This window comes from Pollicipes pollicipes, unplaced genomic scaffold, assembly GCF_011947565.3.
Source record: "Pollicipes pollicipes isolate AB1234 unplaced genomic scaffold, Ppol_2.1 Scaffold_4295;HRSCAF=5057_pilon_pilon_pilon, whole genome shotgun sequence".
In the NCBI taxonomy this organism is placed as follows: Eukaryota; Metazoa; Arthropoda; class Thecostraca; order Pollicipedomorpha; family Pollicipedidae; genus Pollicipes; species Pollicipes pollicipes.
Genome location: NW_023596461.1, coordinates 21865361 through 21885470, shown reverse-complemented (window position 1 = coordinate 21885470; position 20110 = coordinate 21865361). Strand labels below are relative to the sequence as shown.

Here is a 20110-nt window from a genome sequence, read left to right as displayed (position 1 = left end):
GGGCATTGTGTAAGCCTAGGACACACGGCTGCCCGGTATTGGAGGACGCCGCTACACTCGGCTCGGGGCGCCTCCTGTCGGCGAAGACCTCTTTCGTGGCACGCGTGAGAAGCTTGCGACATTTCGTCCTCACAGGGTCTTCTCTAGGTATTGCTGCCTGGCGTTCGTCTCGAAGCACGCTTTCAAAGAATGGTGTTTTCAGCATGCTGCTCGGGAGGCCGGTACACCAGTGTACTGGCGTACCAGTCCCACACACCCACGGGCAGAGAATCCTGTCAAATGTTGACCAAATATGGTCAAGCCACCGCACCTGCATACATTCCCCGCCTATCGGCGCATGACCGTATTGTGCCGGCATTGCGGTACAGTATTCTACTCACGTTACCGCGCCGCAGCACGGTAAGCTTGTGCTTTGACTTACTGCTTATGTGTATTTGCTCACTTGCTCGTGGGCAGCAAGGTGCCCCTTTTGCATAACTAGCGGTCTTTCTGCTGTTCCCCATCAGCCGCGTGTTGAAAGGCTGTTTGCAGGAGTTAGAGGGTTTCAGGCAGATAGAATTGGAACCAAATTTAAATAATATTGCTCATGTTGTACGATGCAAATAGATAAAGAACTACCTGCTAGCCGGGTCTGATATTCGTTGCACGCTTGTTTTTAATAACTGTGGTTATCTCGGAAGGTATTTGAATGTTCCGTAACACGCGTATGTCGATCCAGGTATTTTAAAATGTGCCATATCTCGTGAACACTTATCATATGCCTGGCATGCCGTATCTAGATATTCAGTTATCGACATCCCGTATTAGGAAATACTGCGAACTTCATCAACATCGATTTCACGAAAGGCAAGTCTGAACATTCATATTTGTCTGAAGTTTGAAGTCTGTTACAGTATATTCATCTCTCCCCAGTTGTCCCCACTTCCCGCCCACCCACCTACAAGTGCCCGCGATGTTTGAGGTCTGTGACGGTATCTCCACCGCTCCCCAGTTGTTTCCCCCTCCCGCCCACCCACCTACATGCGCCCGCGATGTTTGAGGTCTGTGACGGTATCTCCACCGCTCCCCAGTTGTTTCCCCTTCCCGCCCACCCACCTACATGTGCCCGCGATGTTTGAGGTCCGTGACGGTATCTCCACCCCTCCTCAGTTGTCCCCACTTCTCGCCCACCCACCTACATGTGCCCGCGATGTTTGAGGTCCGTGACGGTATCTCCGCCCCTCCTCAGTTGTCCCCACTTCTCGCCTACCCACCTACATGTGCCCGCGATGTTTGAGGTCTGTGACGGTGTCTCCACCCCTCCCCAGTTGTTTACACTTCCCGCCCAACCACCTACATGTGCCCGCGATGTTTGAGGTCTGTGACGGTATCTCCACCCCTCCCCAGCTGTTTCCCCTTCCCGCCCAACCACCTACATGTGCCCGCGATGTTTGAAGTCTGTGACGGTATCTCCACCCCTCCCCAGTTGTTTCCCCTTCCCGCCCACCCACCTACATGTGCCCGCGATGTTTGAGGTCTGTGACGGTATCTCCACCCCTCCCCAGTTGTTTCCCCCTCCCGCCCACCCACCTACATGTGCCCGCGATGTTTGAGGTCTGTGACGGTATCTCCACCCCTCCCCAGTCGTTTGCCCTTCCCACCCAACCACCTACATGTGCCCGCGATGTTTGAGGTCTGTGACGGTATCTCCACCCCTCCCCAGTTGTTTGCCCTTCCCGCCCAACCACCTACATGTGCCCGCGATGTTTGAGGTCTGTGACGGTATCTCCACCCCTCCCCAGTTGTTTGCCCTTCCCGCCCAACCACCTACATGCGCCTGCGATGTTTGAGGCCTGTGACGAGATCTCCACCCCTCCCCAGTTGTCTCCACTTCCTGCCCACCCACCTACATGTGCCCGCGATGTTTGAGGTCTGTGGCGGTATCTCCACCCCTCCCTAGTTGTTTGCCCTTCCCGCCCAACCACCTACATGTGCCCGCCCCGCGATGGACCCTTGCCGTCTTCCCCAGAATGTGGGCGGAAGAGGATCTGCCGCACGCAGGCCGACCGATTTTAGTGACCTTTGACGGATGATGAGGCAGCGTTACAGCTCACTCTGTCCGGGCTCGTGCTCGGCTCTAGATGAAGTCGGGATGGGCTTCAGAATCAACCAATCTGTTGTCGAGCCGGGTCGGAACTGATCCCTCGAAATTTTCAGAGATGCAGGTGGAGTTAAGCCAATTAAGCCATCGCTAGGTCGACCCAAATAGACATTGAGGCAACAGCGTCTTCGGATTGTCTGATAGCTTGTGCGTACTAAGCCAAGCACAGTCGTATAAAACTGTGGTGTTAAGAAAATAAATGTCCAGTTAACAGTTTTATGAAGACCATATTGAATGTCACATCCTAAACTGTTGTCAACGGCATGGACCACGTCGGCATTGATTCTCTGATTGGATCATGTCCCGCTGACCCGTAGTCAAGGTCGGGTCTGCTTGCCACGTATGCAAGTGGCGCCATCTTGCCCATGGCTTGGCCTATCTGTTATTCGCCTTAAACACAGGCAAATGGGAAGTCTTTTTACGGCAGGAAACATCGATGGACTTGCGTGAATGTTGAGGCTTATCTCTACAAACATATGGCCTCTGACTAATGTCTGTGAGTATCGACAGCTTTGCGCAAATGCTGAGAGTCAAAATGTATAGTCTATGAATCGCTGATAAATCTCACCTCTGTCTGCCACGTGGTGTACAATAAGTGGACCGAAGGGTGGCCAGATACCTTTCCGATGCCGGCTTCGAATACGTCTGGCTGTATCCTAAACGCAGAGAAAAGAAGGCACCAAAACTACACTGACTTTCAGTTTAGTTCGCCGCGGTCATTGGCTATCCGATACAGCTGAGTGTTTCCCAATGCGCTGGTTAGTCACCAAAACCGTAACTCATTAGGAATTAATCAATTTCATCGACTGCAATAAACAGGTCTGGACATACCAGTAGCCAACCTTAAGCGACGTTATTTATTATACGACGACGTTATACCACCGTGGATCAGGGTGTGAATACTACAGCAGTGACCATTTGCCGGATTCACTCCAATAAAAGGACCTTTCGTCGCTGCATTGATCAGACGTTTTGGTGCAGGCGTCCGCAGGTGTCTGGTTCCATTAGCTTAGGTGCTGGTACTATGTGATCACAATCGACATAACGTCTGGGGCCGCCTCCAGTGCCCAGTGCCGCAACATGTGTCCAAACGATGCAAACGACACCGGTGCTCGAGCAATCCTTGGCTTCTGGCATATTCCCGACCCCTGGCTCAAAGCACCGCATCATTTGTAACGCACTGCGCTCACCTGCTGCTAATCTTCCGCGCGGCGCGGAAGCTGGAATGGCAAGCACGACAGGGCTATCAGCCAAGCGTGATTAACCGAGCTTACAAGGTTGTTAGCAAATACCGTGCGCACGCACAGAGATTCCTTTCTAGTCCCCCGCCAAACTGCTGATTGGGCTTTGTCCCACTCCAAACACATAAAACGGTACTCTGTGTAACGAATGTACATTTAGTTTCAGTTTCTTACCCCTTTCGTTACACATTTCTTTCGTAATTGGTTTCATGACAGCCATTGGCGAGCGCGGGACAGCGGTGAGATCAATCCCGGCCGGCAGTTCTCGATCATCGCTGCTTAGTCGGCCGTTCGGAGACATCGGCTGGTTCTCGGTAGGACTCGGCCGCGACGTCAGTTGGTTTCGGTCGGACTCGACAGTGACGTCAGCTGGTCTCGGTCGGAATCGGCCGTGACGTCAGCTGGTTCTCGGTCGGACTCGGCCGTGAAGTCAACTGGCTTTCGGTCGACTCGGCGGTAGGCTGGTTCTCGGTCGGACTCTGCCGCGACGTCAGCTGGTTTTCGGTCGGACTCGGCCGTGACGTCAGCTGGTTCTCGGTCGGACTCGGCCGTGACGTCAGCTGGCTTTCGGTCGACTCGGTGGAAGGCTGGTTTTCGGTCGGACTCGGCCAAGACGTCAGCTGGTTCTCAGTGGGACTCAGCCGAGCGTCCCCTGGTTGGCTGTTAACCGGGAGATGACAGCTTCCACCGTGGAGCTAATGCCTCGGCGATAATAATCGTTGCCTCTGAAGTCTTCTCTCCTCTCCAGTCGTGCTCGTAGTCCTGCGCAGTTGTTGCGCATCATCACCACCACATCATTATCGTTTTCTGTCGCCCCGCACTCTGATTGTACCCTGCCGTCGGCCCCGAGCCGGTGAGCAGCGCCTTCTCCTGACGCGCGACGGCAGCGTCGCCAGGGCAGCTGGCGAGACGGCGGTGCGCCGCTGGGCGACGATCCGCGCGCGGGACAGTCCGGCCCGGCTGACGGACGCCGTTGGGTCGGCGCGAGGTCAGCGTTCGGGTCCGCAGGAGCAGGCGTCTCGAGGCTACCAGCTGTCCGAGTGGGGGCGGTCGCACCGTTTTCACCTAAGCATTTGACGCCATTTCTTCGAGAGCCGAAACTGGAGGGAGCGGTGGCCACCTGACGAACACCGTGCCTTCACATCTGCCGCTTCGGCCGCACGAACAGCTGTCGCCCGGGAGGTATTCGCCCCCAAGGAAGCGTTCTTCAACTGCACCTCCGGGACCCGTGTTTCAACGCTGGGACGGTCCATGGTGAGACACACGAAGCGAAAGAAACTTCATAAAAAGTCAGTTTGTATTCGTGATACAGAAAGTCGGACAAAAAACATGCCACGTTAAAAATATGTCACATTCACAAAAGTCACAGCTTTTTGGACCTCTTCAACACAACGAAAGGTTGGTGACTGCCCGGATGTAAAACTTTCTCAGGAAAATGATGCGCGACGTAGAGACTTGGTGGATGAGGTGCATACCATTGCAAGGATCGACGCCAGTGAGTATCCTTCAGACATCAGCTAATGAACAGTCCGGCTGGTCGAGCAACAGGGGCAGTTGTGGCAACAACGCGCCTCACCGTGGCTGTACGCAACGGAAATGTAATGGATCACCATCATGATTCCCGAGGCATGTAAACGTATATGAACATAGAGGGGTTTGGCAAGACAAACAGGACGTGAGCAAAACCACAAACCATACCTCAAAAGAGCATCGTCAGCGAAAGATGCGGCAGGGACCACATAATGGTCTACTGATCCAAGACAAGGGCACATTGTGGCCCAAGCAGTACGTGGTCTAACGAGTAAAGCATCGAAGCACCCTGGCGACATTGATCCAGGTATACGTTATCATAGTATCAGTTGCTTCCCACATCAATACTGCATCTTAAAATTGTTCGGAACAAAGCGGGAGTATTTTACCCATTTTCAAACAAACCCGCCACCGTCATGCTCATAATCCCCACGTTTCCCAGGCCTGCCGATAGATGGCACGGCCGCTGAGCCGCTAGATAGCGTTGGCCGCGGCCTGTGCCCGGTGCTTGCGGTACTCCTCGAGCACCTCGGCCAGTTGATGCTGCGATCCGATTCCCGCAAGCAGCGAGTTGACGCATGCCCTCTGGTGGAAGACGCGCGGGCTGGCCGGGCACGTGCGCGTGAAGTAGTAGAGCCGGAAGCTGGGGTCGACGGCGCGGTGCGCGTGCAGGCCCGAGTGGCGCAGGAAGGCGCCGTACAGATCGTACGGGTGCAGGTCGGGCTGGTCGGCCGCCGGGCTGCTCGAATGGAAGCGCGGGATGTCCGACAGCGTCTTCTCGCGCACTGTCGACACGAACGGACCGGTCGGTTATAACGCGCAACGGCAGCCGCCGCGCGCTCACATGCCTCCGAGAACGCGGCTGGGCGCGAGGAATCTAAACACCGACCACGGGTGACATGTGAAGGGACTCAGTGATTCGTCACACCCAGCCAGCTTACACGCAGACGTCGGACAGAGCGGACCCACTGGCTTCGATGCAGGACCAGGTCGGTGGGTCCCCTTTCCTGTGAAGTCTGCTTCCCACCGAAACTGGACGGGACGCGCAGTGCGTCTCCAATGGGGGGCGTCCACACGCGAGAAGAGCCCGGAAAGCTAAAGGGGTAAAATGAATGGCGCACCAGGGACAGAGGACAACCGCGCAGTCAACACGAGCCAAAGCCGCCCGTGCTCGGCTCAGTAGACACCAGCCGGAGCCTGCGGCTGCTGCGACCCATCATGATGATGATTTGGCGTATTCCCGGCGCATCAACCGCACGAGGTCACGCAGCGCGCCCCGACCCACTCACTGGTCAGGTAGTCGTCCATGTAGAAGGACAGGATGCCGTAGAAGTCGCCGTCGAAGTGTCCGTAGTTCTTGTGGATCTCGAGCTTGTCGCCGCGCGCGCCGTCGTTGTAGATAAGGTCCGGATGGTACTCCACCCAGGGTATCGGGCAGAATATCTCCCAACCGCGGATTGTCTGCATACGAGCCTGGCGACGAGTACGGGGAACGTCAGGGCCAGCGCCGGCAGAACCAGGCTCAGCGGAACGAGCTGGGGCTCGTCCGTGACGCGCCAGGTAACGCCAATGGGGAGTGAGAGGTGTTTGGACATGTTGAACAACACAAGGGGGAGGGCAAGGGTGCGTGTGACGCGCGGAGCAACGCCGAGGGACACGTGGGAGACAGTTCGGTATCAAACTACAGACAAGGCATAGCTTGCTACTTCACAATAGCCCACCGTAAATGGAGCTTGTGTGTGGATCTACGAGCGAGATCTACTGTTTGGCGCCACGGGCACCAGGACATGTCGGTGAAGCTTCCACGTTATGTCTCGATGTAGCGCCAGACAACATCACACATACCCTGCACCTGTCCCCGTAACAACGGCAACGCATCTCATTCAACACGGCTGTACCACGCCAACTCGGCGTCTCGCAAAGACGCCTCTGAGGGGCGCCCACCGGGCGGCTGGACACCGACTCTGCTGAGGAGCTCCGACACACATCGGGTCCGGCCACTGACCCTGTTGAAGAGCTCCGAGTCGTACTCCAGTGCGGGCTCGTTGAACAGCAGGATTAGCGCCTTGCTCGACACCTTCTTGCTGACGGCGTCCATGATGAAGAACTGCGACGGCGCCTTCGTCTCTTTGACCGTCATCCAGCCCATGCGCCGTGACATGGACGCCGACCGTTTGTTGCTGGCCTGGGGTGGCGCACCGCGGGTCACAGGCGGTACCGACGGCAGATGGGTCGGAGGCGGGGTGACGGGGCGTGATCCGGGCTTCGGGGCGAGATGGCTGCTCGGTCCTAGCACGCTGCAGCGCACGGGTCACCGGCATTGGGCACAAACAGAGACATGTACCGATGCCACAAGCCGGGGACGGCGAAAAACCGAAACCCCACCGTAATTTCACCTACGCTTTCCACGTAGGTGAACGCGGTGGCGTTAATGTCCTGCACGAGGCATTAGCGCTACCACATCACGATTGACACCGGTCAGCGTGTCCGTTGCTGCAAAAACCAAACCACGAACCCTGCATTCAGATACAGATGTCATCAACCTTCGGCCACCAGGCCTCAGCACCTGTCACTCAGCAGTGATCAGGCATCAGATCAGATCAGATCAGCTGTTACTGGGCTGTGGCCGGAGCTGTACCTGCACGAGCTGCACGAGAGGCCGGAACACCTCCAGGCTGGAGTCGCCGGCGATCAGGTACAGCACCACGCTCAGGTTCTCGTTGTTGTTGATGACGTTCTGCACGAACTGCTCCGCCCTCGTGATCTGCGACATGGGGCGGGCGCGGTGAGCGTCCCGCCCACATCAGGTGTGCGACATTGGCGGTAGATGGCACTGCACGTCGCCTTGACCCGCGAGGGGATCCGCCGAAATTGAGGTTCAGCTCTGTGACGGAAAACGTCGGTCGCTGGTCAGTCGTCAGTCGCTGGACTCGGTACGCGGACGCGTCGCCGCGAACGGAACGCGGAGATATAGCGGAGGAACATTGCGCGGGCTAAGAACATCAGCCGACAAAATACGACCACTGTCAGTGGTGGCCGCCCGGTTGATCCGGCAGTCAGGCGAAGGGGGGGGGGGGGCCGGCTGCCCGGCCGGCGTCCCACCTGGTCAGCAGTGACGGGCAGCACCACCGTCACCGTCGGCTTCTCCGTCACGAACGGCATCGGCACCAGTTCGGCCTTCAGCATCGGACGGTGCACCTCCACCCTGCGGGCGGCGCAGACGCCGGTGATGGTCTGGGCACATCGTGACCAGGCCGCAGCCTTCCTCGACTGCACCTGAACCAGATCGCTTCACTAATTCCAGCTGATCAGTGTCTCTCGAGACGAGGTTCAGCCCCGGTCATTCGAACGAGCGTGCGAACCCGAACGCGACCGCTTTTCGTGCTACACGCAGGTCCCTGCTGGCGAGGTCATGGTCGCCCTCCCCTCCAGGTCACCAGCGTCCTCGCCAGGTGCTGATGACCTGGAAAGGTCACCACCAGGTCCTCCCCCGCCTCTACCCAACCACTGTCCGGGCCCACCTGCGGATCTCCGAGTCGCCGCCTTGCTCGGGCTGCACCTCCAGATCCATGATGTAGTCCATGCCTCGGCCTCCGTCGAAGCGCCGGTAGCCAGCCTTCAGCTTCACCATCCGGTACGGGCCCGACTTGCGCACCTCGGCCATGCCCAGCGCAATGACGTCCTGTGGGGACGGTGCGGGGCCGGTCAGGACGGCCATGCTCCCACCCCAACGCACAGGATCCCGAGACAAAGCATGGCACAATGCCAGCACAGACGCTAGCAGTCGGTGCAGCTGGCAGCAGCCGCCAGCAGCCGCGGTGGGCGGCAGAGATGAGACGGACGCGTGACCGAGCAGCCGCTCCGACCGCCAACGATGGCATGCCCGCGCTGCGCCTCCCTCTGCCCCTCTCCTGGCCCGCCGACTGACCTCCACGTCCAGCTTGTCCACGCGGCTGTGCGCGTCCCTGACGCCGTTGGGCGTCTGCAGGTAGCTGTGCGTCTCGGAGAAGCGCAGCCACATGTTGATGTGGTGGCGGCTGCTGGTGCGCACGGGCGCCGCCGAGCCCGCCGGCCACGGCAGCGGCTCGGGCGCCGCCTCGTCCGCCGAGTCGCCGAGACCCCCTGCCGGCCCGGACACGCGCGCCCGTCACACGAACGTCGCGCGCAGCACTTGTGCTCGCACGATCGCGGGTCTCGATCTGCACCCCAAGCTTTCGCTGGAGTGCGCTGGCTTGATTATAGCAGCATATGTAAACTGATCATAGCGCATCACACTATGACGACACACCACAACGGCTAAATTGGCGCAACGGACTTCAAGAACCATAAGCACCCACTTATGCTCAGTCAAGGCACCAATAATGAATTCTGCCCATCCAGTCACCCCCCCCCCCCCCCTAACCTGTCTGATGCTGGGTGCGTATCCGAGGCAGCGGTGGTGCGTTCTTTTACAGTTAGCCCTCCGCGAACAACTAAGCCGAGCGCAACACCATGTCCCCAGAGACAAAGGCCCCATGCACTCCCAAAGAAAGCTTCTGACCTTCTCATTTCCTTCAAAAGTGTCATCATCAATGACTTGCATGGACCTCGACCCTCACCCACTCTCCGAAAGGTTGGGCACGAACTGGGGCTAATACAGAGTCGTGACATGAGCCAGCACAAGCCTGCCCACCACCCGATCCCAGCGCCACCGTCGCCTCCGCCGCGTACCGTTCTTGGCGCGGCTGAGGGCATGCATGTTGCGCTGGTTGGCCTCGAGCGCCAGCCGGAGCTCGCTGATCCGCTCGTCGATCTGGCCGATCTCGAGCCGCGAGAAGGCGGCGTGCAGCCGGTTGGCGTCCGCGGTGCTGTGCACGCCGCGCACCGTGACGAGGCCCGGCTGGTCAACGACCGACGCCGGGTCCAGCTCCGACCACGCCCCGGACACGAACTTCTTGCGCTGCGGGGGGACGGGGCGAGGTGAGGGGGCGGCTGGCGGCGGCGCACCGCGCTCCGCAGCACACGGAGAGCAGGCCGCGAACGTCGGCAAGTGCAGTTCGCAGCTGTAGTGATGGCGCGGCATCGAGCGGTACGGAGTTAACGACAGATGTGAATCAGCATCACATTTGTGATGATATGAAGTAGTACATGCAGTTAGTGCAGACGCCGTGGACGGTCTTGTCCGTTCCGTTTGAGTGGGCGTACAATTGCGCGGCGTGCATACAATTCTGTGTGCTACGTGCATGCAATTGCTGTACACGACGTGCATAAAAATTTAATGCTTTCCGTGTACGGCGTGCCTACGATTTCTGCGTACGGTGTGCATAAAATGGTGATACAATAGCACAGTATCGACACCAGCCGATGACATCCATACTGTGAACGCTTTAAAAAGAAGAGTCCGACGCTACACTCTCATTACAGAGAGACGCGCAACTGGCCACAGCAAGCAGCGTCGCCCGCCGCTACCAGTCGGCCACCAACAGCTCGACCTCGCCGATTTCGGAAGACAAACCGTCTGGCAGTGCTCCTTGCAGTGCAATGAGCGACCATGTTCCCTGTACCTTGGCTAGTTAATGGCAAGGTGGCATGTACTGTGCGGCGTGCATACAATTTTCGTGTGCTACGTGCATGCAATTTCTGTTATGGATTGTGCGTGCTACATCATGGATTTAGAGGAATCCCAACGCTGCCTCATCGCTGTGTTCGGGATTTTAATGAAAAAACTAACATCACATGCTTCCAGTATACTCACATGTGGTCTGCATCTCGCAGCGTTTAAAAAGGCACGGGATAAATGGAACGGTAACAGAAGGTGGAGCTCAAGCATTTACGCACTGTCAACCCGAAATAAACTGAACACATTTGGACACTAAACGTGGGCATTCATCCTTACATTGACAACTCGACATAACTGAACGCATTTGCCATACAACTAACGCCGGTATTTACCAGTGTGTCATTGGGGCTTTACCGCGCAGTCTCTAGTTCCAAGGCTACACAGCCTCGCCTGCTTCTCACCCTGAAGGGGGAATCGAACCTCGTATTTACCATGAAGAAACTTAAAGAGCACTGAGCTGCCTGCACAAAATAACAACATTAACCACTTTATAGGAAAAACTTCATCCCAGTAATTACCACTACAACAGGTCCAGTCTGACGCGGTGTTAACTCTTTCCATCGACGGCGGCCCAGCCGGAACCTCTCCGCGCCGCCCCCGGGCGGTGAGCCAGACGGCGCCGGACCCCGGACCGCAACAGCCGGAGCCTCTCCGCGCCGCTCCCGAGCGGTGACCCAGACGGCGCCGGGCCCGGACCGCAACAGCCGGAGCCGTCCGGCCGGGCGGCGCTGGCCAGGCGGACGCCGGCGGCGCCAAGGCCGCGGCGGCACTGATTACGTCACCCACGCGCCGCGCCGCGTCCGCCGCCGGCGGGCGAGAGAGCGGCGTCCGCCGCCAGCCCGGCCGAGCGGGACTGGAGAGACACGGCCACAGTCCGGCGTGCCGAACGGTGGCTGAGGTAGCCGCGCTCAGGTGTACGACAGCCGCGCTCAATACAACCACAGATGGCTGACACGTGAGCTGACTGTGTTGACCACAGAAGCTTTATACGCTCAGGTCAGGTCGGAAAGGTCACGTCAGACAGGTCATGTCAGACTAGGTCAGGTCAGACGGGTCGAGCGCTCACCTGTACATGGTCGGAGCAGGCCAGGCCAGCCTGCTGCTCCAGGCAGGCGATGAGGGCCCGGTCCTGGCCGGCCGAGCCGTGCTCCGCCTCACACTGGCTGCGCCGGCCGGCCACCGACATCAGCACCTGACGACTCATCAGCAGGCCACCGTCTGTCAACGCAAGAGGCGACGTCAGCACCTGGCGACTCATCAGCAGACCGCCGTCTGTCAACGCAACAGGCGACGTCAGCACCTGACGACTCATCAGCTGTCACTCGTCATTCTGCGGGAGGTCAGGGCCCGGCTGCGGACGCCGCACGTGGGCCCGCCGCTGATCTGGATCAGCCCCGGCGGCGGGTATCCGGTGACCCCCCCCCCCCTCGCTCTCTCCTTCTCCCCTTTCCCGGATCCCACGCTGACCTCCCCGTGTCCCACTCTCGTCCTACTCTCTCCGGCCGGCCGGGGTGCGGTGCCGGTGCCTGCTCGCGGCGGGCCGCGGCGACGACAGGCCCGTACCGTCACTCAGCGGTGCTGCGACGCCACACTCGGCTGGACAAGGGGGTCACACTGGGTGAGGGGTCGGGTTTGGCGAGGCTCGTGGCATCTAGCGAAGGACAGCGCTGAAATATCCATGCGTTCGATCCAGCTTCATTCGTATGCATGATTCGGATTCCATTCGCCAAAGCACGCTTGCATGACTACAAGACCGTCAATCACTAGGTCACTTTCTAATTTACTTCCTTATGTCTACGAGAGAAGCTTAATCAACTGCGCGAGTGCACGAACGCCTCTGGAGTTACATAACGGTGCATGCTGGAAAATCAGGCAGAGAGAAAACTCAGATATCACAGCTCCACCACGCCTAGCACTACCGAAAGAAAACCGAAGTTAGATCGGATTCCCAATCCTCGAATTCCCAAAGCACCGCGAGCCTCAACAACCAGCCCTACCACACGGCCAAGCCGGTCGCCTCGGCCCGCGACCGGCGCCGGCGACCGGCCATGCGCCCGCCCCCACCAGCAGTCTGCGGGCGGGGTCAACGACCGCCGACAGACCGGACGTCTCCGGGTGCGGCGGCCGGGGCGCCGGTGACGCGGCAGCCGCCGCTGCACGTACCGAGCTGGCACCGCCCGCCGACGCGGCCGGCCAGCAGCACGTCGACGCTGACACTGAGGTCCTCGACCAGCTCCTGCAGCCGGTAGCCGCGCACGTACGTCGAGTCGCGCACCACGAAGAAGTAGTCGTACAGGTGGCCGTGGTGGTCGGCCAGGTACTCGGCCGTCTTCAGCGGCAGGTCCATGTCCTGAGGACGCGGCGGCACGGCGTCAGGTCACGGCGCCTGCGACGGTGGCGGCGCCAGATAGCTATCCCACATCATCGGCCCAATGCACGCAGGCCAGCGCTGGGGCTACAGACCGCCAGTCGGACCAGCGCACACAGCCGGGCGGCACGGCGCACAGGCGGCCTTGAGCTCACCCGAGAACGCCTCGCTGCTCACCCGAGAACGCCTCGGTGCTCACCCGAGAACGCCTCACTGCTCACCCGAGAACGCATTGGTGCTCACCCGAGAACGTCTCGCTGCTCACCCGAGAACGCCTCGCTGTTCACCCAAGAACACCTCGGTGCTCACCCGAGAACACCTCGCTGTTCATCCGAGAACGCCTCGCTGCTCACCAGAGAACGCCTCGCTGTTCACCCGAGAACACCTATGCGACTGCAGTCACCGCGCCGACAAACAAACACATCACACAAAACGGCTCTATCGTGATCAGAAGACAGCGGGCGGTAAAAGCCGCCGACAAAGTCGCGCCCCCGTCCCCGTCAGCGCACGCTTCCACACCGCGGTCCTACCTCCGACGGAAAGATGACCACGTCGTGCAGGTTCTTGGGCAGCGCCATGTTGGCCTCGCCGGTCATGAAGAAGCCCATGGAGGTGGTGATGTGGGCGAGCGTTTGGTTGATGTTGCGCGCCTCCGTGTGCACGGTGTCCGGTGACGTCAGCACGGCCACGTACAGCTTACGGTGCGTGCCCAGCTCGGTGGAGTAGAAGCGCGGCCGCGAGAACTTCTCGTCTGGGCAGGCAGGCAGCCGGGTGAGGCGGCGCTCACGGCCCGCTCAGCAGCGGTCACGGCACGTGGAGGGTGGCTAGCGAGGTCAGGTGGACGGCCGCGGTCCCCCACCCGGCACGTGGAGGGTGGCTAGCGAGGTCAGGTGGCACGACCAGGTCACTAAAGGGGTCAGGGTACTCGGCACGTGGAGGGTGGTCGGCGAGGTCAGGTGGCACGGCCGCAGTCACCAAGGGGATCAGGGCAACCGGCAGCAGTTACGGCTGGGAAGACGAAGCTGCTGCTGTGAGCGCTAACCGGGACCGACCACACGCTCTGAACGGCAGCAGAACAAAGCAGACGCCAACTCCTCGAACGTTTTTGAGAGGCATGCAATACGGGAGCCCGTTTATCTTACTGCAAGCATTTGTCAGTGTCTCGATGGATCAAAACAGGTCATCCGTAAATAAAAAGCTGATTATTTCGATTGAGATCTCGCCGGGAATTGACATGCTTCCGAAGGCAGTGAACACAAACTTCACTACTAGACTAGAGTTGAGCATTCCGTATCGGTCTTATCTCGTTTGCCAGTCATCATGACCGCACGTTACACATAGATCACAGGTCATGAGGTCAACACAGATACTTCGCGTTCACTGCTGGAACTTTAAGCAACATCCCGTTTCCACCCGTTTCCGAAGCGCCTCTGTATCCTACTGGCGCCGTCATTAGCTTTTTTCGTCACACGTGAACGAACTGATTCTCCGTCATGAGCTCTCTTCAAACGCCAGCCACACAAAGGCCTGGCGCGCGCCAATCCCATGGCGTCCTTCACCTACCAGCGCAGCGCGGACAAAGACGCCGACCATCGGGTGACCGAGGTCGCCCGCTCCCCTCCCCACTCTGCGGCCAGTGACGCGCGGAATACCGGCCGGCCGGGCTGCCGGTCCGGCGACGGGCCGCCGCCTTTTGGTGGGAAACGCGCCGCCCGAGCAAGGTCTGGGGAATCGCGAATTCCTCCGCTGAGTCCGGAGAATGCTGAGAATCCCATAGTGGGGCTGAGGCTCATTCGTGGCCTGGGCTAGCAGGCACACGTCTGAAATTTGCAGCACGCAAGCAGACGGGGCCGGACTAATCGGATGACAGAGGCCGCCAAGAACTGGAACCAGTCGTGCCGACATTCGACGGTTGGCTTTTTGCCTTGTCCAAGACATAAATACATATAAACGTCAGGCCAACGAAGAGCTAGAAGGCCCAATCGAGCTTGACCTACCCTCGGGTTTTCCACACATCCCCGAAACTAATCCTACCACCTGACCTGCCTCAATTTAGCTATAACTGAGATCCTTAGATAGGCCGATAGAACTTCTCCAAACGACTTTTAAATGTTGATTAAGACTTCCTACAACTCTGTTTGACTGTCCATTCCATTGATTCACCACTGTTCGACTAAACATCTGCCTCTTAATGGTTCCACTCCCGACTTTTTCTAAATGAAACTGGTTTCCACCACGTCCCGGCCTAATTTCCAGTGCACCTTGTATATCTACCTTGTCTATCCCTTTCATAATCTCGAACGCTTCTACCAGATGCCCTCTAAGCCCACGATATTTCCGTGCACACAAACCCAATGCCCTAAGCCCATCCTTACATTCTAAGTTGCCAATCCCATGTATCATCCTAGTTTCTTTTCGCTATACTCTTCCGGTCCATCTATATCTTTTGGGAAGCATAAGAACCAATTCTGCACACAATACTCTAGGTGTGATCTGACATAACGGAACTACAACTTTTTGACATCATTCTTATCCTTGTAATGGGCATAACCAACCAAAGTCCCAGCATCCGAAGTGCCTTGCTCCTAGCAGCCCCACATTACTTTTCAGTCTTCAAATGGCTGGAAATTATGACCCCTAAGTCCAGTTCGTCCTCGATCTGGTCCAACTCCAGGCCTCTCGTTTGATAGCTAATGCCCTCACTATCCACAACTACCCCAATGCATCACCTTACACTTATCATAATTGAGTAACAGCTGCCACAGAGAGGCCCAGTTCACTAATTTGTTTACGTCAAGTTTCACCTGACCGATCTTTTTCGACATTCCTGCCAATTCAATACCGTCAGCAAATCTTAGCAACTTACTTTCTAAGCCCATCTCAATATCATTCAGCAAAATAATACAGAGCCGAGCCCTTAACACCGACAACTGTAGTGCCCAAAGGGCGCTGAAGCTGCCACATTCCCTGACATTACTTTCATCGCATTGCACTGAGTCGACGCTTGTGAAACTTTCCATCGATCTTGCGGCCGTTTTCGTATGATGCACCCGTGACAATGCATGTCCGGAGTCCGGTTTCTCCGTCTGTCAACACCGAGCCATGCTTGTGCGGCCCACTCACCCGTGGCCGCCTTGACGTTGGGCAGCGGCGCGCGGATCACCGGCTCGAACGTGTCGAGCTCGTCGCGCGCGGTCTGCGCCAGCGGTGCCGACGGCGCGCTCAGCCCGCCCGAGGCGGGCAGCACCATGGGCGCCGTGCCGGGTAACGTGAACTCCTCCAGCCTGCTCTCCTGCAGCAGCATGCCGGCCAGCAAGAAGCCGCCGACCACGCCGAACAGGAAGAGTGCCACCCAGCTGCTGATGCCCAGCCGCCGTGCGATGAGACAGCCCATGGTGCCGCCTGTGAACGGCCGATATACGTCACGACGCTGCCAGCGGGGCAGCCAAAACACCTTGGTCTGCAGCGGCGCGCGGGAACCAAACAGCGGAGCGCAAAACACCTTGGTTTGCATGCTAAGTATTAGAGAATATGACCAGTCTGCAACACACCCAATTCAATAATTGTGATAACCTTAACTTGTCATTTTAATGATCTCCTAGTCAACAGAGTTTGTAATATCATAACAAATGCATGGTGATTTGCATTTGATCAGCCTTCCCCATTTAAGCAGGGTTTTTCATCATTTTGTGCTGTGACTTCAGCTTCCAGAGGCAGACCAGATGCCTTGAAATATCATAATGCTTCCTCAGGGTTTGAGGTAAGGGCCACAAGACTGTGGTCAGGCACCTAATCATACTAGGCACCCAGTGAATGTGGCTGGTAATGGGTTGCTATCTCTATGTATATATGCACCATATATGTTAAGATATAAATAATTTGTTATCACAAATCAACTATCAAATAATACATGCACCAAACTACTTTCTCCTGAGTCCATGGTATGCAAAATTTGGTATATTTGAGCCATCTGGCATGGTGGATTGAGTTTTTGCATAAGGGGCCTGAAGCTCTACTATGTCTTTGCTGTGCATTGGATCCCACTTTGCAAAGCTACTGCTGCACAATGGACAACTGGCAGAGGATTATACAACATGGACAGATACAACATACATGCCTCAACATATTTTGTGTCCTAATACTTTTCAACTATTATAGTTGAGACATTAGGCATTGGACTTCAGCTAAAATAACTGGAGACCAATGCTTTTCCATAGCTAAAAGCAGTTGATACAGTTTGACACAGACAAGATCTATCACAGGCATATGATGGCACAGATTTCCATATTGGACTAATTTGCAGATTAGCAGCATTTGAATGTCTGCTATAGGTGAAGACAAGGGAAATTAACAAACAAGTGCATTTGTGAAACAACATGCAAAGCCAACAAGGAATATGATGCTGGTATATTGCAGTGCTTGGTAAATTACCATAACATGCTCAAGCTACTGTCCAAATTGAAAGAAGCATCCACTGTGCTGGATTCTCACTTGAATGTGATGCACTGAACCAGGCACATAGGTGTGCCAAGCACAGGCCTGACCAGAATAATGCTGAATTATTGACTAATTTTCCCTTTAAAAATGTTTTGCATGTGTTTTTGCCTGAAACTGCTCTTGACACCACAAATTTGTTGCATAATTGGCTGTCCACACACAGATATTGGTGCTGACCATATACCAACCATGAGCACCTGGATTTGTAGTAGGCATTAAAGCTGCTCTTTTTAGATCTGGAATGCCTGCAACTTCACCATAGGCAGGTGCCCCCCAAAAGCCTTGTATGGGCCCTCTAAGCTTATTTGTTTTATTCCAGGCACACATACCGCATCCTTTACTGTTGCTGCCAAAATAAGAAGCTTTAAGAAACCTTAAGGCATATTCATCCTTTCTTTAAGCTTTATTATGCCTAGCCTTACAACACCTACTTATTCCCAGCACATATTCTTGCTTGATGAAAATAAAAGGGGCATATTCATCCTTTCTTTAAGCTCTAGCATGCCTAGCCTTACAACACCTACCAATTTCCAGCACATATTCTTGCTTGATGAAAATAAAAGGATCACTTTTTGTATTGAAAAGTCCAAATCTAAAAACATTCATTGTTACAACTGTCTTTATGAACCATTAATGAGTGATCTTGTTCAATTTTACTATTTCAAGATATAAAACTATGAGCCATTTTGAATGGACTGCTGAAGACCCAACACATGCAATCTCTTTGGCCAAATGTATAGAGCCTCTTTGTTCAAAACAAAATCCTCTTCTTCATTAGGAGGGTCTTCAAAAGCATCAACAATCTTTACCTTGGAGGGCAAGGAATCAGACAACTACAAACAGTATAAGAATTTAAAAACTAAGCCTGACTCAACACCTACATAAGTTCAAATGACTTCAGTGTAAAGTATCTGCATATGTAGACATCCTTTATTTCAACAAACTTTGGCCACCTAAAGCCCATGGACTTTAGGTACTTCAAACTACCCAAGCAATCAATTTCACAGAGAAACAATGGCATATACAAAGAAAAATGAATAGCCCCAGGCATAAAATATTTCACAGGATGAATATCCAACATTGTTCATGGCCACAGCACACCAAGACAACAACTCATGTTCCATGGCCAGCAATCAGTAAAATGGTTGATTTTGCTACTCAGGCTTATAGTTAAACTTCTGAACTGTCCTTTGAATACTAGATTTCTGCTTCAAGTGCAAAAGTGTTCACACCCAGGAGTGTAGTTTAACAAAATATTGGTGTGACTGGGTCGGGCTGAGCAGAGACCAATTACTTAACTCATCAAGCTGCTGTGGGCTAGAGCTGGTGCCCACTGATTGAATAGGAGTGGACACTCCTGGCAGAATCTACCACTAGTCTAGGACTATTTCAGAGCATTTTTTACTGTTGTGTTTAGATGCTATCCTCCCAAAATGGTTATGTTAGGTATGTAAGTGCTCCTAACTGTATGTATGAGTTATTATGCCATGGCAGTCTTTTCTTGAAGGTAAAGCACATAATGAATAATATGTTCATGAAATTCTATACATTGTATAGCTGAAAATTGTAAACTAAAATGTGACCTCCATATTTCATCATTTCTGTGCAAAGAAAAGCCATTTTTCATTGGCACTTACCACCAATATTGTTGGTTAATAATTTCAAAACCTGTTGTTAAGAAAACACTTGTGCGATAAGTTTAGATAAAGAATAATGACACCTAACCACAATGCCATCAGCAATGCTTACCAATAGCCCTCCAGGCCTGTTAAGCCTGTGCCTTGTGGGCCTGCAGCTCAAGTGGCAACAATAGTTGGAAGGAATGGGCTTGTTGCACAAAACTGAGCAGAAACAAATAAGCTAAAAGCATGCACACCACGCAGGGCAGATCAAGTGTCAAATGTTCCCCAAATATCTGCAACCTGACCAAATTCCTGAAAAATTGTCAAGTTTATTGTTAAAATCCTAGGTCAGGTGGGGGGCATCGTCTTTGTGGCCTCCCTCTAGCTATGCCCCTGACTATCAATCAAAATGTCACAGGCAAAGCGACTGTGATTTAAGTACCAAGACTGCAGCAGAGTTCTGCGCCGCAATTGCAGCGCACAACTCTGACGGGTTTCTGTACGTTCGGAACGGTAACACCATAAAAAAATTATGCAAAGACAATTCAAGCACAATGTCTCAAGCTTACCTGTAACCTTGTGTGTCATGCAAGAATGATATGCAACTGATCAGTGCACCCCGCGCGCACCAACAGAGGCACAGCCCCACAGTCACTGCCACGCCACCAGCATACGGCACTCCGATACCAATCAAGACCGAAAAGGAGGGGTAAACCTGTCTCGTAATTCTTGCTTCATCCTCGCATAACGTTTGCGTGACGTCACTGGGTGAGAGCCTTCAATGCATGTCGGGTGGCGAGGTGTTTGACGTCATGTTGATGGACGACTGGAACACCGAAATATTCATACAGCTAATGAAAAACTTGTCAGCGGAAGTGCATATGACCAGCAAGCCACCCAAATAGAATTGTATGGCAAGCATAATACTGTACTTTGAAAGCCCATGCTGTAAATCATTAAAACGTAATGGCTTGAAAAGTGAAGACGTGCACACAAGACCTATCCGCCATAGGGCAGCAGGAACATCGGGCCCTCTTCGTGCCGATGATGAACAAACTGTGTGTAACAGATATGTATGACCAGTGAGCCGACTGCGTAAGATTTAGCGGTAGG

At 55.0% G+C, this 20110-nt stretch overlaps 1 protein-coding gene across 1 annotated transcript; it reads right to left on the bottom strand.

Moving 5' to 3' along the window:
- Window positions 1-4664: 4664 nt before the first annotated feature.
- Window positions 4665-19666, bottom strand: Chpf (Chondroitin polymerizing factor). The gene is made up of 13 exons (XM_037219611.1): window positions 19567-19666; window positions 16002-16280; window positions 13409-13629; window positions 12674-12860; window positions 11577-11728; window positions 9622-9850; window positions 8840-9033; window positions 8433-8593; window positions 8014-8116; window positions 7550-7675; window positions 6917-7096; window positions 6201-6384; window positions 4665-5696 (listed from the first exon to the last, which is right to left on the bottom strand). The coding sequence occupies exons 1-13, from the start codon at window positions 19583-19585 to the stop codon at window positions 5386-5388; spliced, it is 2346 nt and encodes a 781-aa protein (XP_037075506.1). The 5' UTR covers window positions 19586-19666; the 3' UTR covers window positions 4665-5385.
- Between the last annotated feature and the right edge of the window lie 444 nt (window positions 19667-20110).

Coding starts and splice junctions, on each gene's coding strand:
- Chpf (XM_037219611.1), bottom strand. Junction 6,385..6,916: donor ACTCGGAGCTCTTCAACAGG/GTCAGTGGCCGG, acceptor ACTCGTCGCCAG/GCTCGTATGCAGACAATCCG. Junction 5,697..6,200: donor CATGGACGACTACCTGACCA/GTGAGTGGGTCG, acceptor TCGTGTCGACAG/TGCGCGAGAAGACGCTGTCG.